Source organism: Oncorhynchus nerka, linkage group LG16, assembly GCF_034236695.1.
Source record: "Oncorhynchus nerka isolate Pitt River linkage group LG16, Oner_Uvic_2.0, whole genome shotgun sequence".
In the NCBI taxonomy this organism is placed as follows: domain Eukaryota; kingdom Metazoa; phylum Chordata; class Actinopteri; order Salmoniformes; family Salmonidae; genus Oncorhynchus; species Oncorhynchus nerka.
The window spans coordinates 18,134,953-18,153,619 of record NC_088411.1 but is presented as its reverse complement, the minus strand read 5'-3'; the positions used below and the strand labels follow the sequence as shown (position 1 = coordinate 18,153,619).

The following is an 18,667-nucleotide window of genomic DNA, read 5'->3' as shown; positions in this document are numbered from 1 at the left end:
GCATTTAGTGCCCTCTAGAGGTACTATGAGGTGGCGCTTGACTTACACTCTGGTTAAACATGTCCGTCTCATGCCGCAAGGTGGTGTACTGACACAGATGCTGTCGTATCATCTCCACCCTCTCTACCTCCAGCCTCTCCAACTCCTGATGGGCAGAATGGATTGAAGGGAACAGGGTTTTAGACAACATGATTTCTCCTTTCTGTCGTTAAAACCAACGCCTCACTGTTTTTGAAGATGGCTGGAGTAGAAACAGACTAGCACCCAGGCTACCAAAGCAATGAGTTTACACCCCGAGTCACTTTTAATAAAAGGAGGAAATACAAAGGACAATATGAACGACAGATGAGTCTTACCAAGCTTGTGGTCACCATCTCCTCAAACCATTTGGACTGGGACTGGTTGTAAAGGTCGACACAGCGCATCAGGTCATCTCCTGGTAGAGACACAAAGGATGTTAAGACAAACCCATCTATACTTTGGACACTGGCTGGCACCTTTCTCTCGTCTGGGTTTATGATGCATGCTCACTAACTTCTCCAGCCGGGAGAGCCCCAGTCTAAATATTAACTTACAGAAGAAAGTCTTCTCCTTCAACCTTAGCGCCGACAAAAAAAAATAAAAAAACGATAACCAAGGCTCACGTTGCAGAACAACCTGCTATAAATGGATCTATATGCGATTTGAGTCTTATATAGTGTTTTGTTTTGTATTTTATTAGGACTGAGAATGTAGCCTTGCTAAAGGCTAAGCAGATGCGTTCTCTCTCACACACACACACACACGACTGTCATAGCTGGCACACACACCACCATCACCATCGTCACAAACAACTGCTGCTGCTTTTCACACAGACTACGCAAGCAAAGAGGAGGTGTGAGTGTGTGCGCATGTGTTAGCAAGTTTGTGCGAGTGTGTGTGTGTTCATCCACCTCTCACTGTGAGTATCTGGCGAGCCATGATGTGAGTGTATCTGGCGAGCCATGATGTGAGTGTATGGTCCAGCCATGATGTGAGTGTATGGTCCAGCCATGATGTCACTCTCCGGATGAGGTCATCTGTTTATTCTCAACAGTTACTTTTCCAAATCTATAACCTTAAAACTACATTTTGTCTACAGCATTCTCCCTCCCTCCCAGTAGGTTAGCCTCCAGAGGGAAGCATGGAGAGAGATAACCCACCACACCCAAGCCTGTCTACAGGCCTAGAGATGCACTACACTGTGTTGCTGTTCTCCATGTCGTTCCACAGACCCCCCCAGTCTCAGTGAAACTGCTGATAAACCGGTGACTCATACACAGTTAAATGTCTACTGTACAGATAGATTAAACCACATGGTTTGCAGTGCCATCTCCATCTGATCGTCAAAAAGGAGGCACTTGAGAGGGATGAGATTAAGCCTCAAGACACCTTTCCGTTTCATTGCCAGCTTCAAGAGCTTTCTTACAGGAACGTTCCTTTTCTTCTGGTTTATTGCTATATATGCTAGTCTGCATGTGTACTCGGTCTCCACGGCAACATGCCATTGGACATAACACTGACAGCACAGTCATGACGACTGTTTGTATATAGTTTAGAGTGTCTGTTTAGCAAGTCGTAAACAACTTTCTTGTTTAAAGTTAGGTGTTAGCTAGCTACATCTTAGTCTCACTTGGTCAGATTTGTACTATAAGAACCTGTAATCTGTGCAGATAAAATATTCAGACACTCAGATGGGGACGTAATTAATGACACCCCTATCAGTTATAACAAACATGTGAGTCTTTGACCCCACTGGCTAACCCCACAACCTCTGGTTTGACCTTTGACCCGGACTCTGACCTGCTTGTGTGGACTTCCGCCGGGCCTTCTTGATGTCCTCCTCGATCTTGTTGCTTAGTTTGATCTCCATCTGCTGAGTTTTCACCTCCAGGTCCTTCTGTCTGTCCGCTAGAGCCTTACGGGCCTAGAGAGATATATTAAGATGTTATAAAAGCTGGTATGAACGCTTATAGCTGCTGACTCTTCACCTCCAGGTCCTTCTGTCTGTCCGCTAGAGCCTTTACGGGCCTAGAGAGATATATTAAGATGTTATAAAAGCTGTTATGAACGCTTATAGCTGCTGACTCTTCACCTCCAGGTCCTTGTCTGTCCGCTAGAGCCTTACGGGCCTAGAGATGCATTCAGATGTTATAAAAGGTTGTCATAACTTTGTTATAAGATGTTAAGAAAGCCAATGGGGACATACCGGAGGGTATTTCAGTAGGCCAGGTGTAGGGAACCCTGGTTCTGGAGGGCTGCAGGCACTTCATGTTTTTGATTTAACCAACCTGAAGACCAGGTGTGTTGAATTTAGCTCAGTTGGACCTCATTGCCTTCTTGGAACAAAATCTTGCAATACCTGCAGCACTCCAGGGACAGGGTTGCCTACCCTGCAGTAGGCTACTACTAACTGCTATTAGCCATGCATTATGAATGTCTAAATGGCTGATGGCGAGGGGTTGACAAGTCTATGGTAGGTGAAGGGATCGGTCCAATCATTATTTATAGAAGCACAAAGAGGTTGTGTGTGTGTGTGTGTTGACAGGAAACGGTCCTCTACTTAGGGACAAGTTGTGGAATTTTAATCTCATGTGAGAAGATTCCTGAAATTCTACAGCTGCAAAGTGCAAGGACGGTTATTATTGCGTCAACTTTTGTATAACTAATGTAAGTAGCTCTGCATAAGACCGTCTGCTAAATAACAAAAATGTAAACATAGATTTTTGTGTGTGTGTGTGTGTGTGTGTGTGCCTGCGTGTGTATGCGTTTGTTGCGTCTTGTTACGTCAGGATGCGTACCTTCTCCACGGCTGTGTGCCGTCCGACCAGATGTTTCCGTAGTTCTGCCACGTGATGGTCGAACCGCTTCATGTCCTTCTTAAAGTTATCTCTGAAAGTCAACAGAGGCTTCTCCACCTCGCTCTGGAGCTGAACGAGTTCAAAAACAATCAAATGCAGACCTCATTGGAGACAACTGTTAGGAAGGCCTATAATATTACCTGTTTTTTTTTTTCCTGTTTAAGTCATGTGGTTAGTAAAAACAGCTGGCCCATGGCCTCTCCTATAATAATGATATATTGTGTTGACAGTTGTGTTGTTTTTGTCTACGCCTGTATCTCATATCCTTAGTGGCTAAGGGACAGCTATTTACAAAAGCCCCTTTTACCCATAAAACCTGCTTATCTGACAGAGCTGTCAATGATTTACAGTCACAAATGTGTTTCTCTAAAATATAAAAGTAGGTCAATGTAGAGTTTGATTTGTGAGCTGCTTTGATTCTCCTGAAGAGTGTCTGCTTAGGACCAGGAGATTATTTACGGTTGGGAGACAGACTCCTTCCTACCCATAAACCGTTTATAGAAATTATATGGGCAAATCAGTAAATTACGAAAAGCACAATGCAAGAGGAAACATTATTAAATTACTGCAGAAACCTGATTGAATAGGACACAGATTTAAGGATAATAAATAGCTATTGAAGAGATAGAAGTGCATGAAGAATGTTTTCAAATCTGCTCATTTTCTCTCCCCCACCTTTCCTAGATAATACTCTCTGCTCATTCTCTCACTCTTTGCTTCCATCTCTCATACTCCCCCCTAAACCTCAAGCTGTACTAAATACAGCACATCTGTGTGTGTCTGTCTGTCTCCAGAGAATTGAAACACTGACGTTGTTTCCTCCACTCAGTCCAGCTGGGCTCCTCGCTGGAACCTCTCTTTCTCTCACACACACACACACACACAATACCCCCACCCCTGCGCTCTCGCTCCCAAGACAAACCAATCATACATGTGTATTTCGCAGCAAGGGGCCAGAGAGTAAATAGGCCTCAATTAAGTGTTACAAAACCATGGGACACAATGTTAAATAGACTGTACTGTGAATTGAAGTCACGTGGAAAATAATTCCCAAAATGTGAAGTGGTTTCTTTGTGTAAAGAATGCGGTCCACTGTAATACAGTACCTTAGAGGAGAACTTGAGGTGAACCTCAGCCTCTTCAGCCAAACTCTTCTTCAGCTGCGCCCAGGCTTCCCCTAGAGTACTGAGGAGAGAGATAACACACCAGTCAGACCACAGAGAAACCACACTATCACTGTATGACACTACGTAGTACTAGGAGACAGAGAGTTTGCGGGGGGGTTGGGGGGGTAATAGTACAAAGAAGGGTAGGGGTGAGAGGACCACATCCTGTAGGAGGTAAGTACCACTCACATCAAGAGTTAAGACCACACAGGCTTTACAGAGCGAGAGAGAGAGAGAAAGTGAGAGCGAGCGAGAGAGAAAGAGAGCGAAAGAGAGAGAGAGAGAGAGAGCAGAAAGGGAGGAGTAAGAGAGATCATGAAAGAGGGCGAGGGAATGAAAAGATGAGAAGTGTCAGGGTGGATCCCGCCAAACAGAGAGAGCAATGAGGTTCAACTGAAGGTTCAGTTTAAAAGTTCATAGGCTGCATATAACCCAGCAGGCAGCCCATCTCACAGTCGTGTTTGGTCCTCTGCAAGTTAACTGGCTGGTTAGGATGTATAGACTGAGGATATGAGACACAGCTAAACCCTTTTCACAGCTTCTTCATTCTGCAACACTTTCATCTCTGTAACATAATGCAGTGTGGGAAAATGTATAATAAGTCTTGGGGCCAGTAACCGAAAGGTTGCGAGATCGAATCCCCGAGCTGACAAGGTCAAAATCTGTCGTTCTACCCCTGAACAAGGCAGTTAACCCACTGTTTCCCGGTAGGCTGTCATTGTAAATAAAAATGTGTTCTTAACTGACTTGTCTAGTTCATTTAAATCAAATTAACACTGATCATAGCAGAGGGTACTAGACGTTGTTAAAAAGAGAGACACCAGACTAGAACCTCTTGTCCTCTGAACATAAATCTTGAGTCCCTCCATTCCAAATATTAGCAGAATATTTATCCAAGTTGCCATACAGTGAGCCAGCAGCAGGCCCATACAGCCATGAGGCACTTCTGGGTCTGGGTCTGGAGCAGGAGAGGAGAGGAGAGGAGAGGAGAGGAGAGGCTGAGGAGAGGCTGAGGGTCTTTAGCCTCTTCACCAGGTCACATCAAAGCACCGCTCTGAATGGAAGACAGGCTACATTCCTACAGCATCGGGGTGCTGCTCTCTGCTCTGCCAACTGCACTTTAATATACTATATTCAGCTACTTTCAGAGCCATCGGAGAAGAAATAGAAGATAGAAGATGGATAAGAACAGATACAAATTGCTAAAAAAGGTATTTTTACTTTTATCTGATCAAGAAGTTCCACTGAGATTGATACTGTGTTTTGCAAGGGAGGCCTGGCCAAGAAGGTTTCTATACTGGTAGGATATAAAGTCTTATAGGCTACTAAAAAGTACACAATGGCACCGATCCACAACGCATTCACAGTTGGTTCCTCATATCCTTAAGACAGCTGCTTAAAAAGTGTTCATACCCCAGGGAGCATTGGCCAACAACAGTTGAGTCAAACAAATGGACCAGTGTCCACTCCTTTCTAGCCCACTGTAAATACAGCACATGATTGGTAGCGAATCTAGTGATACAAGCTAGTCACATGCTCTCGGGGCTGTGTTACGGCCAGACAAATGGTAAATTCAGGAATAAACAGGCAGTATTTCTGGGCTTGGACGCAGGCAGGGCAGGAGCATAGCAACAACACAGTGATTGTCCAGGAAGCCAGGCTGACAACAGAGCAGGGTAGAGGGAGAGGAGATAATAACAGTATTGTGTTGCTCTCTCTGGATGTGGTGGGCGTGAGCGGACGGAACTCACTGGCATAGTCTAGATTCTAGAATCTATATGAAACAATTCCACCCCACCCTGCCATTCTATCACAATAACACTGGTGCAGTACAGTAGTGGAGAGAGGCCAACTCGTACAGAGTTGTATAAAACGCAGAGAAGGGCTTTTAGTAGTCCAGCATCATATGTCTCATGCAGGAGAGTGCCGTACAATATATGTTTCAGTGTTGACGGTAGGGCAGTATCATAAACATCAGTACATCAAGCCCCTCATAAACTGGTGCAGCATCTCTCTCCTCTGCCTCCATTCTCACCCCCTCTTAGAGCCATAAAGAGCCATATCTGGTACAAGTATCTGGCACAGGGCAGTCTCATAACACAGTGTGTGTTTAGAGCACATGTACTGTAGTTCAGTCTGGCAGAGTGGCCAGACTCATTATGTCTGTGTCGTAAATGTGGTATGCAGACGTTCTTTTACAGCCTTCCCTCCCTCTCAGCCTAGCCCAGGACCCTCGCCATACAGCCGGCCATTCCCCCTCAGCCTAGCCCAGGACCCTCACCATACAGCCGGCCATTCCCCCTCAGCCTAGCCCAGGACCCTCACCATACAGCCGGCCATTCCCCCTCAGCCTAGCCCAGGACCCTCACCATACAGCCGGCCATTCCCCCTCAGCCTAGCCCAGGACCCTCACCATACAGCCGGCCATTCCCCCTCAGCCTAGCCCTGGCCTCTCTACCATAAGGCCTGATTGGTGGAGTGCTGCAGTGATGGTTGTCCTTCTGGAAGGTTCTCCCATCTTCGCAGAGGAACTCTAGAGCTGTGTCAGAGTGACCATCAGGTTCTTGGTCACCTCCCTGACCAAGGCCCTTCTCCCCCGATTGCTCAGGTGGCCGGGCGGACAGCTCTAGAAAGAGTCTTGGTGGTTCCAAACTTCTTCCATTTAAGAATGATGGAGGCCATTGTGTTCTTGGAGAACTTCAATGCTGCAGAAATGTTTTGGTACCCTTTCCTAGATCTGTGCCTCGACACAATCCTGTCTCGGAGCTCTACGGACAATTCCGTTGACGTCGTGGCTTGGTTTTTGTTCTGACATGCACTGTCAACTGTGGGACCTTATAAAGACACGTGTGTGCCTTTCCAAATCATGTCCAATCAATTGAATTTACCACAGGTGGACTCCAATCAGGGATGTCCAAGGATGTTCATTGGAAACAGGATGCACCTGAGCTCAATTTTGAGTCTCATAGCAAAGGGTCTGAATACTTATAATAACCGTACTTACATTTTTTTTATTTTATAGAAATTAGCAAAAATGGCAAAAAATCTGTTTTCACTTTGTCATTATGGGGCATTTTGTGTAAATTGCTGAGGACTTAAAAAAAAAATGTAATCAATACTAGAATAAGGCTGTAACGTAACAAAATGTGGAGTCAAGGGGTCTGAATACTTTCCGAAGGCACTGTATGTAATGGTTTAAAGGCTCAGTCTGATGGGGTCTGGAGGGTCTGGATCAAAGGAAGTTGTAGCGATTTACAGGACGACCATACTTCCTGTTTCACTGATTCTACTGACTGGCTGGGCCTCCATGCAGTCTCACCAATGAGTCTGGCCTGATATGGTTCAATACCACCCTAATGGGAGAGGAACCACAGTACCCTGCTGTCCAGTCCAACAAACACAGTGTTCCTGCTCTTGTTTTATCATCAGAAAGTCTCCATCTTTGCCTAAAATGTACAATTATCAAATCCTTTCAGAGCTACAGGAGTTGGCTAGGAGTTGGAAAAGAATGTGCATAATCTGTGAAATAACCTTTGACATGGAATCGTTCAAAATGTTGACGCGGAGCGATTTTCTTGTATTGTGCCATATCTTCCTAAGCGTCAGTGAGCACGAGCACAGTGTGTGAGTGAGGCGACAGCCATTCCAGCTGTGACTCATACACTGAGTATACTGAACATTAAGAACACCTTCCTAACATTGAGTTGCACCCCCCCTTTTGCACTCAGAACAGCCTCAATTCGTTGGGGCAAGGACTCTACAAAATGACAAAAGCGTTCCACATGGATGCTGTGTCATTTTGGCTCCAATGCTTCCCACAGTTGTGTCAAGTTGGCTAGATGTCCTTTGGGTGGTGGACCATTTTTTATACACATGGGAAACTTGGGAAAACCCAGCCGCGGTGCAGTTCTTGAACCAAACCAGTGAGCCTCGCACCTACTAACATACCCCGTTCAAAGGCACTTAGATATTTTGTCTTTCCCATTCACCCTCTGAATGGAGCCCATACACAATCCATGTCTCAATTGTCTCAAGGCTTAAAAAGCATTATTGAACCTGTCTCCTCCCCTTCATCTACACTGATTGAAGTGGTTTTCACAAGTGACATCAATAAGGGATCATAACATTTACCTGGTGAGTTTATATCATGGAAAAAACAGGTGTTCTTATTGTTTTGTATACTCAGTGTACATGTAGGTTCCTCTTTATTAAGGAACCACCACAGGAAGTGATGCCACTGCTCACTCACCCTTCCTCCTGTCCTGCAAGGGGAATCTGTGACAGCTTGGAGAGGTTCTTGGCATATTCTTCTTCTATCTTTATTCTGAAAGAGGGAAGGAGAAAACATTTTTGTTACAGTACCACAGAATTGCAACATATAGCAAGTAATTTTTCCTCTTTTGCACAAAGTGGAAAAGTACGCATCGGTGCAAAAAAAATAAAAAATAAAAGTTTTTCAAGAAATGATATTTTCCATTGCATGGTTTTCATGGCAACACGTGTCAAACATGAAAATGCTCAAGATTAAAAAGGAGTCGTGAAACATTGGTCTGACCAGGATCGTTGACAAATCAGCTGAGATAATGATATTCGATTATTGTTGTTACCTTTCTCGTATAAACTCGGCCATCTCTTTCTGCATCTGTTTCCCCTTCAGCTGTTTCTGCAGCAAGACCTCAAACCCTGAGATAGAGCTTGTCCCCTGAGGGTCCTTCTTATCCTCCTACACAACAACAACAACAACAACACAACATAAATACACACCACTGTATAACAACATCTAGTGTAACATACTGTAAATCAACAAACTATCCACAAATAATATGACCATTATTGTAAATTAATTCACTGCTGGGTTGTATAGTATAGTGATATTGTATTGTACTTTATTGCATGGTATACATTCATACAGTTATTCGTTGTATTGTATTGCTGGGAAAATACCAGGCAATATTTACTGCAGCACTATAATCCATTCTACAGCACCACAGCCAGTGTTCTAGAAAGTCTACAATTCACACACAGCAGGGGAGTACTAAATACTTGGCAACCTGTTTTAATCTGATCCTCTGTGTCTCAGTAAAATCCGTCACTCTCAGTGTACGGTATCCACTCTTTCTTTACGAGCGTCTTCTGCTGTTGTCACCTCAAAAAGTAACGTTAGCCCAGTCTGACTGTAACATTAGCTGAGTGTCGAAACCTGAGAACACACCTTGGTGGTGATTACGTTTCAGCCGTGGGAGAAAGGAAAGCAGAGCCAATCAGATGCATGGAGTCTTGTGTCATTCTACTACAGCTCTGCAGGCTTACTCTGAGGAATCTGTAAAGTGCCCTGTGTCTAAGTGTTTATCGCACGGCTGTTTATGTGGAAGAGCTGTGGACTGCAGTCTAAGGCACGGCAGCACAACACCCGTCCTTGAAGGCTGCAGTGTCTGAATGTTTCTGTTAGATTTTTTATTCTTGCCCGGACAATTAGGGCAGTAATGTTGTGATTATTCATACCAAGGAGACATGAAAACCAGCAGAACTGTGGTCCTCAAGGACTATGTCATGTAGTGCAGTGTATTGTAGAGTTGTGTCATGTAGTGTTGTGTATCGCAGTGTTGTGTAGTGTTGTGTATCGCAGTGTAGCGCTGTGTATCGCAGTGTTGTGTATCGCAGTGTATTGTAGAGTTGTGTAATATAGTGAATAGCAGTGTTGTGTAGTGTAATGTAGTGTTGTGTACCGCAGTGTATTGTAGCGTTGTGTAATATAGTGAATAGCAGTGTAGTGTAATGTAATGTTGTGTACCGCAGTGTAGTGTAGTGTATCGTAGTGTAATGTAGTGTTGTGTACCGCAGTGTAGTGTATCGCAGTGTATTGTAGCGTTGTGTAATGTATCGCAGTGGTGTGTAGTGTAATGTAGTGTTGTGTTGTGTACTGCAGTGTAGTGCAGTGTAAACTAGTGTTGTGTAGTGTAGTGGTGTAGTGCATCGTAGTGTAGAGTAGTGCTGTGTAGAGTAGTGCTGTGTAGAGTAGTGCTGTGTAGAGTAGTGCTGTGTAGAGTAGTGTAGAGTATTGTACACTCTTAGAAAAAAGGGTTCCAAAAGGGTTCTTCAGCTATCCCCATTGGAGAACACTTTTTGGTTTCATGTAAACTCTCTGTTGAAAGGGTTTTACACCTTTAAACCTAAGGGTACTACCTGGAACCAAAACATTTTCTTCAAAGGGTTCTCCTATGGGGACAGCTGAAGAACAGTTTAAGGTTCTAGATAGCAACTTTTTTTTCTAAGAGTGTAGTGTTGTGTATTGCTGTGTGTAAAGTAGAGTAGTGTAGTGGAGTGTAAAGTAGTATAGAGTAGAGTATTGTAGAGTAAAGTAGTGTAGAGCAGTGTAAAGTAGAGTAGAGTAGTGTAAAGTAGAGTAGTGTAAAGTAGAGTAGTGTAGTGTAAAGTAGTGTAGAGTAGCGTAAAGTAGCGTAGAGTAGTGTAAAGTAGAGTAGTGTAGTGTAAAGTAAAGTAGAGTAGTGTAAAGTAAAGTAGCGTAGAGTAGTGTAAAGTAGAGTAGTGTAGAGTAGTGTAGTGTAAAGTAGAGTAGTGTAAAGTAGTGTAGAGTAGCGTAAAGTAGCGTAGAGTAGTGTAAAGTAAAGTAGCGTAGAGTAGTGTAAAGTAGAGTAGAGTAGTGTAGAGTAGCGTAAAGTAGCGTAGAGTAGTGTAAAGTAGAGTAGTGTAGTGTAAAGTAGTGTAGAGTAGCGTAAAGTAGCGTAGAGTAGTGTAAAGTAAAGTAGCGTAGAGTAGTGTAAAGTAGTGTAGAGTAGTGTAGAGTAGCGTAGAGTAGTGTAAAGTAAAGTAGCGTAGAGTAGTGTAAAGTAGAGTAGTGTAGTGTAGTGTAAAGTAGTGTAGAGTAGCGTAAAGTAGCGTAGAGTAGTGTAAAGTAAAGTAGTGTAGAGTAGTGTAGAGTAGTGTAAAGTAAAGTAGAGTAGTGTAAAGTAAAGTAGCGTAGAGTAGTGTAAAGTAGAGTAGAGTAGTGTAAAGTAAAGTAGCGTAGAGTAGTGTAAAGTAGCGTAAAGTGTAAAGTAGTGTAGAGTAGCGTAAAGTAGCGTAGAGTAGTGTAAAGTAGAGTAGAGTAGTGTAAAGTAGTGTAGAGTAGCGTAAAGTAGCGTAGAGTAGTGTAAAGTAAAGTAGCGTAGTGTAAAGTAGCGTAGAGTAGTGTAAAGTAGTGTAGTGTAAAGTAGTGTAGAGTAGCGTAAAGTAGCGTAGAGTAGTGTAAAGTAAAGTAGCGTAGAGTAGTGTAAAGTAAAGTAGCGTAAAGTAAAGTAAAGTAGCGTAGAGTAGTGTAAAGTAGAGTAGTGTAGAGTAGTGTGGTGTAAAGTAGTGTAGCGTAAAGTAGCGTAGAGTAGTGTAAAGTAAAGTAGCGTAGAGTAGTGTAAAGTAGAGTAGAGTAGTGTAGAGTAGTGTAAAGTAGAGTAGTGTAAAGTAAAGTAGAGTAGTGTAAAGTAGAGTAGTGTAAAGTAGAGTAGTGTAAAGTAAAGTAGCGTAGAGTAGTGTAAAGTAGAGTAGAGTAGTGTAAAGTAAAGTAGCGTAGAGTAAAGTAAAGTAGCGTAGAGTAGTGTAGAGTAAAGTAGCGTAGAGTAGTGTAGAGTAGCATAAAGTAGCGTAGAGTAGTGTAAAGTAGAGTAGTGTAGCGTAGCGTAAAGTAGTTTAATTTGACTCTGTGGTGTGGCCAGTCTGTCTCTTACCCAGAAGTAGTCACAGTAGCTCCACTCATCTGGCTTCAGCAGCTGCTGCTCAGGCATACTCATGGGGAGGGGGAACGTTACACAGTTAATCTGGAAGAGAGAGCAAGAGAGAGAGAGAGAGAGACAGGAAGAGAGGGGGGGGTATGGAGAAAGAGAGAAGGAGCGAGGGAGAAAGAGAGAAAGGGTGAGAGAGAGGAGGAGATACATTTTTCCATTGTGCATCGTATTTTATTTGAATAAATTAGACTTGGTATGCACGGGTCTGAGGAGTCTAAGCCATGAAGGTCTACATTGAGATTAGCAATAATGCAGGATGTGGAGCTGCACACACATCCACACTGCACAGACAGTAACTGTCCAACTCTGCTGATGCTACTATTCAAGGTGCTCTGCCACTGTTGCTCTGGCAACACTTCACCTCCTCAGTTCATCTTGACTTCATATCGCTCCTTGAATTTGTCAACTCTTTTTTATTTCTAGACTTCATGAATAATGCTCCATGAAAACACAGAAACTGTCAACCTTGTCGTGTCCCCAGCATTTATCATTGAACAGTCCTGACAGTGTGCTATAATTCCCTTTCTCCTCTAGATGTTAAATCTGTTGGTTGAGCGACTATCTCCCTGCTCGGCTCCTCTATCTGTTCTGTTGCTGCTGCACAGGGCCTCAGCGTTGTGTATTATAGTCGCTCTCACACACACACACACACACACACACACACACACACACACACACACACACACACACACACACTGCTAACAGCAGGTCTCCTGTGTGGTCATCAGTTCCAACTGTTAGCACACAGAGCGGGACTGTTGTCTCCCCTCACATTTCCTTTCATTACCTCCAGCAGCAAAACAACTCCGCCTCGGGGTGCTGGAGGTGTGTGCGCATGCGTGTGTGGATCCACTGCTGAGCATGTCCAGCAGTTTACTGCTGTGGAAATGGTATGACAATGAAGACGGTCCTCTTTCCACTATTCCCGTCTTGATGAAAAGTTCACACAAAGCAGCTAAAACATCTGGCTTCCGTCACTTTCTAATGAGCCTTTAAGTGACCTTAGTTGACCTCTATCAACCACTCCCTTAACCCCTGACTTATTAGCTGAAGACTAAATCAGCACTGTCTGCCAATTCTCCCTCTCAAACATCCGCCAATCAATAGCATTGTCCTGGTTGCTATGGGAACAGGGTGAGTTCCCTCCACTGCAACCCCTGTGCACTCCTTCACCTCTGCTCAGGTCTCAGTTTCCAGAATTTCTACAACTGTTTTACAAATTCAAAATGTCAATATTCAATTCTGTTCGACGCTGGCATCTAAATCACGTCCTCGGCCTCAATAGTCCCTAACATCATCAGTTGGATTTTGCAACTTTGTATTGCCCATGCATGTTGGGGTTCGGGTCAGTGTTAAGGTTTGTGTTAGGGTTGGGTCTGGGATTGTTTTAGTAGTGGTACTCACTGTGATGGTAGTCTCTTTGCTCTGTCTCCTGGTGGGTGATGTAGGACCTGGATTCTGTTGAGGGAGACAGGATGCTCCGTCAAAACCTTCCTCTGTGTCCGACATGGTCTCTGGCTAACACACACACACACACACACCGGAGCTGCTGAAGCTCTCTGGGACTGACTGTCTGTGTGCTGCCTCCGCTCTGGCTACTGTGTGTGTGAGTGTGTGTGTTGCAGTGCTGAGTAGGGGGGCATGTCTGCAGCGCAGAGCAAATCGCGCTTGGATATTTGTGTGTGTGTGTGAATGCACTTCGGCTCAGACTATGTCATCACATGAGCAATATGAGTGTGTATGCACATGTGAGTGTGTATGCGTGCGTGCGCGGAGCGAAACAGAGAGAAAGAGTGGGCGTAATGAGATGGAGGGGGTAGACGTAGATTTAAAAAAGGTAGACAGAAAACGAGAGGGAGAGAAAGAATGAAAGAGAGAGTGCACATCCCCCACTGTCCATACCATGCCCACTGAAGCAAGACACAGGGCTGGTGAGAAGAAGGGAAGGAGAGGAGGAGGGGGTTTATTGACAAAGTACAGAATGCTCCACACCTCCTCTCCCAAAGAGAAAAATAGAAAGGGGGAGTTAAAGGAGGAGCTATTGGAGGAGCTAAAGGAGAAGTTAAAGGAGGAGGAGGAGAAGCTGGGTAGTGGTGGGGTGTATCTGGATGGTGTGTGTGTGTGTGTGTGTGTCTGAACAACGATGAGTGCTCTCCTAATTATGATCTGAGGATAAGATAATGAAAGGAATCAGGATGGAGAAACTGCTCTCCTTTCCAGGGGTAATGAGTATCATTATCTCATTTCATGATGACGGGGTTGTGTGTGTGTGTGTGTGTATGTGCACATCTTTGCCTCTGTCTTTGCGTGTGCGTAAGGAGGTTGGGTAACCATGTCCCCAGTAACCATGGCATTACTGTACATAGGAGAAATCTGCTGTTTGAAGCTACTACTGTACAGTACCTCTATCAACGGGGATGCATTGGCATAGCTTCTACTAAACGCTGCTAAATGCTTTCGTTGACTGGCTACCACTGTGGCGTGGTGGTGGCTGTTGGTGGTCTAATATGAAGAAACAGAAATGGGCTATATTCTGTGTAAACATAAGCATAGTTCATGGGGTTCATGGGGAAGCCCTTAACTGGAGTAACGAGAGAAGGAGAGGAGGAGGAAGAGGAGGACACCAGTTTTACCTGTGGTTCGGAACTGGGCTTTTTGACCAGACTGATGTGGGAGTGTTCATTCTGATGCAACGTACCGCCACTGGAGTGAAACCCGTTCACTGTGGAGGGAGAGAGATGGAGAGAGAGGGGGAGAGATGGAGAGAGAGGGGGAGAGATGGAGAGAGAGGGGCAGAGATGGAGAGAGAGGGGCGGGGTAGCAAGAAAGACAATTTCATTTGTAACACAGCCTGCGGAGGAGGAATAATGTGTGTTTGCCTCCTATGAGTTGTCTCTATATCTGAGCCGGGGGTAAATTAACTTATCTTTGTGACTCAAACAAAGCGATCAGAGAATCGCTTCTTCTTTGTTAAAATGGTCTTTCTCAGGGCGGTTACTGGAAACCAGAGACCGAGCACCTCACCAAACCCAGGTCTGAGTCCAGACCGCCTGGGTTGTCCTCTGGTACACAGGCAAGGAAAATGAGCTATTATTTGGGAGAGTTGCTCTGCATGCGTGCATTGTGTGTTTGAGTGATCAGGCAGCATGCGAGACTACATGTCAGTGTGTGTGTTGGAGAGAATTATTATGTAGTCTAGATGAGATACCCCACTGTGTCTAGTGATCAGCCTGAGCAAACAAACGTGAGTTGAGACGACTCCAGATCGCAGATCAAATTAGCCACAGGAAGTGTGTGTGTGTGTGTGTGTGGTCAGAGGCCTCTGGTATTTTCTGTGCGCTGCCACACAGCGGTAGGCCTATGTTCAGCCCTCACCACACTGGCAAAAGGAGGAAAAGTGAGAGAAAGAGAGTGAGAGGGAGTCAAGGACAGAGTGAGCGAGAGAGTGAGAGAGATGGCGTCAGTACCTGTAGGTAGTGAGTTCTTGTGTTTCAGAGGGGTGTTGGGGGTCCCAGGTACACTGGAAGGTCTCTCCCACGTCGTCTCTGGGACCAGACAGGAACATGAAAGACTATTTAACTTGTGTGGTCAGAAATACATGGAAATTGAGAGACATACTATAATATCTCTACCCTGGATTTCATCGCAGGTCCAAGATGAAACAAAAAAATGTGTTCTTGATGATTATGTTGACGGGTCGTTCTTGAATTGCAGTGGCAACTTCGTTTTTCTAGGTGTGTTTTTATGTAAATGTATTGGGTACATCTTCCCATTCTAAAATCAATGAATATGGCAGCTTAACGACTTTAAATCATGTTTACCATTATCATAACATTGTGTCACCCATAGGAGTACTAACACAAATGACACATTTTCAGCCCATTAGGATTTTCTGAAAAGTAGGCCACAGATGCTCAAATCTAACGTCATTAATCCTTGAAAAATGATTTACCAAAAAGTCAAATGATTAATCATTTTGCTCACTATGTCATTCCCCTTAATGTAAATTGAGTAACACCAAGTGGCACTTTGGATTTGGATACCAAATTATCAAAAATAATCCTCAATTTTTGTACATAATAAATGGGTGTGATTACCTAATATCTGTATTTCATATAGAAGCCTCCCCCAATAACAGTTTGCCACTGGAATAACATCTTGCCACTGGAGGGGATGTTCAAGGTCTTTGCAATAAGTGGTTTTCAGGCAGTAACACAGAGGACAAAACTTAAGGACACATTTTTTTTGGGGGGGGGGGGGGATTACGATATTTTAACAGCCTTCTTTGGTTTTATTGATCTATAGAATATATTAAAAACTTTTGTTTACTTTCTAGCATTCATGATAATAGATGCAGTTGAAGTCGGAAGTTTACAGACACTTAGGTTGAAGTCATTCAACTCGTTTTTCATCCGCTCCTCAAATGTCTAGTTAACAAACTATAGTTTTGGCAGGTCGGTTAGGACATCTACTTTCTGCATGACAAGTAATTTTTCCAACAATTGTTTACAGACAGATTATTTCACTGTATCACAATTCCAGTGGGTCAGAGGTTTACATACACTAAGTTGACTGTGCCTTTAAACAGCTCGGAGAATTCCAGACAATTATGTCATGGCTTTAGAAGCTTCTGATAGGCTAATTGACATCATTTGAGTCAATTGGAGCTGTACCTGTGGATGTATTTCAAGGCCTACCTTCAAACTCAGTGCCTCTTTGCTTGACATCATTGGAACATCTAAAAATCCAACCCAATGTCAGGAATTGAGTTTAAATGTATTTGGCTAAGGTGTATGTAAACGTCCGACTTCAACTGTAGTTCTCTAAATCCCCAAAACATGTCACTACAACTCTACTGGGTCACTGCTGGGACAAGACAATTTGCTTACCCTAAGTAAGTTAAACAACGCATAAAACAAAGTTGTGCAGTATAAATCACTTGCATTCCTTTTTTATCATTGAGAAACTATTCAATATAAAGAGGAACATGTACGCCATGTAGCTAGCTGTCATTTGAAAGTGTTTTTCATGGTTGCGAAGGTGAGGAAAGCACAGTTTCTGTCCAATCCAACTAAACAGTTGTCAGACTGACTGACAACTTCCCAAAGCAATATAAGAATGTGAGCCAGATTCACTAAGTGTTTGCACCTGTGAGCAGAGCACCGCACCTGCTACTTCCATACAGATAATAAGACACCGCTTCATCTTCAACTCCCTGTGTTAAAAATAACAGGTGCAACCTTTCAGTGAATCCAATACGGCTGTTTAACTTCACCAAGACTCTCTGCCTCACTCATTCAACTCGTGCGTCCCCATTTGACTCTCGCCGGAGGAAGCAAGAACAAGAGAAGGAGAGAGCGAAAGAAAAGAGGATAAGAAGCATGACTGACACAGAACCTGATAGACCGAGAGAAAATCTGTGATTCACTTAACTCCAATATCCAAATTCACAATACAAATTTGATCTCAATTACCCCTTAGTGTCACCAGGGAGAGAATAGTCGTTGAGACTAACAAGCTTTTATTTCATTTGTGTCTTTGGCTAGCACTCAGCTTGTCTGCCTGTACTAAGCAGAGACTGAGCCAAAACCATCAGTTCCGATGACACACATGGATAGAGAGAGAGAGAGAGAGAGAGAGAGAGGGGGAGAGGGAGGGAGGGGGGAGAGAGAGAGAGAGAGAGAGAGAGGGAGAGGGAGAGAGAGCGAGACGGAGACGGAAACAGAGAAAGGTGAGAGAGATTTGGCAGATAGACTCCTAGGAGGAGAGAGTCTTTCCCTTCCGATACGATGTATAACACTGTCACAACACAGTCACAACGTTCATTAAAAAGGTGCCTTCTGCCTCCATTTCTCTCTGTTAGCTTGACAAAGGAAATCGATCTGATGGGAGGAATCAGATATTAATGGAGAGACATACAGTATAATTAGGTTAGCTCTGGGGAATTGTATGTCACTCTATCCTTCTCTCAGGAGCTACAGCAGTAGCAATAAAATCCTGAGACGGGACAAGTCTCTAAGCGTCATTACGCTATACTAATGATACATCAAGATAGGATTCAATCAAATCTCGACTACACTCTCTATAATTGTCATTGTGCTATAAAATACATCAAAAGAATAACACAATCAAATCTCTACTGCAATCTGGGAACAGGTATTCTAGTATCATCATTAAAGATGGAATGCGCAGTAGGGGAAACAGCGCCACCGTAAGCCCCACTGCCGAGCTGATTGTTTTGTTGATGAAACGGAGTTGGAGGAGCGTCACGCAACGTGATAAAACACTGTATATATTCTGCTGCTCTATAGCACGTGCAATGATGTCAGGGGGGGGGGGGGGGGACAGTGTTCGTTGTTTGCAGTAACTTCTTTGTTGTTGTAACATCACAAACCGACGCAGCTACTTCAAGAGACATTGACATGTCAAATTAGCATGAGTATAGTGTGTCAATGAGCGAAGTTAAATACGGGTTTACGTTATATTCACAGTACCAGTCAAAAGTCTTAGAACACCAACTCATTCAAGGGTTTTTCTTTATTTTTACGATTTTCTACATTGTAGAATAATAGTGAAGACATCAAAACTATGAAATAACACATGGAATCATGTAGTAACCAAAAAAAGTGCTATTTTATATTCTTCAAAGTAGCCACCCTTTGCCTTGATGACAGCTTTGCACACTCTTTGCATTCTCTCAACCAGCTTAATGTGGAATGCTTTTCCAACATTCTTCTGTGGTCCAACTCATCCCAAACAATCTCAACTGGTTTGCGGTTGGGTGAATGTGGACGACAGGTCATCTGACACAGCACTCCATCACTCTCCTTGGTCAAATATCCCTTAC

General features: G+C 43.8%; 1 protein-coding gene across 3 annotated transcripts in view; it reads right to left on the bottom strand.

Annotated features, from left to right (window-relative positions):
* The window catches only part of LOC115144144 (growth arrest-specific protein 7-like), a 46,529-nt gene that overhangs the window by 1,482 nt on the left and 26,380 nt on the right, over positions 1-18,667 (bottom strand). For 2 of the 3 annotated variants that reach the window (XM_029684924.2, XM_065002473.1), the window contains exons 3-13: positions 15,288-15,365; positions 14,454-14,542; positions 13,225-13,278; positions 11,764-11,853; positions 8,653-8,768; positions 8,295-8,369; positions 3,986-4,064; positions 2,820-2,948; positions 1,822-1,945; positions 357-436; positions 47-145 (exon numbers count right to left, since the gene is read on the bottom strand). In XM_029684924.2, coding sequence (XP_029540784.1) covers positions 47-145; positions 357-436; positions 1,822-1,945; positions 2,820-2,948; positions 3,986-4,064; positions 8,295-8,369; positions 8,653-8,768; positions 11,764-11,853; positions 13,225-13,278; positions 14,454-14,542; positions 15,288-15,365 — 1,013 coding nt within the window. The other variant, XM_029684926.2, reaches the window with a different exon arrangement.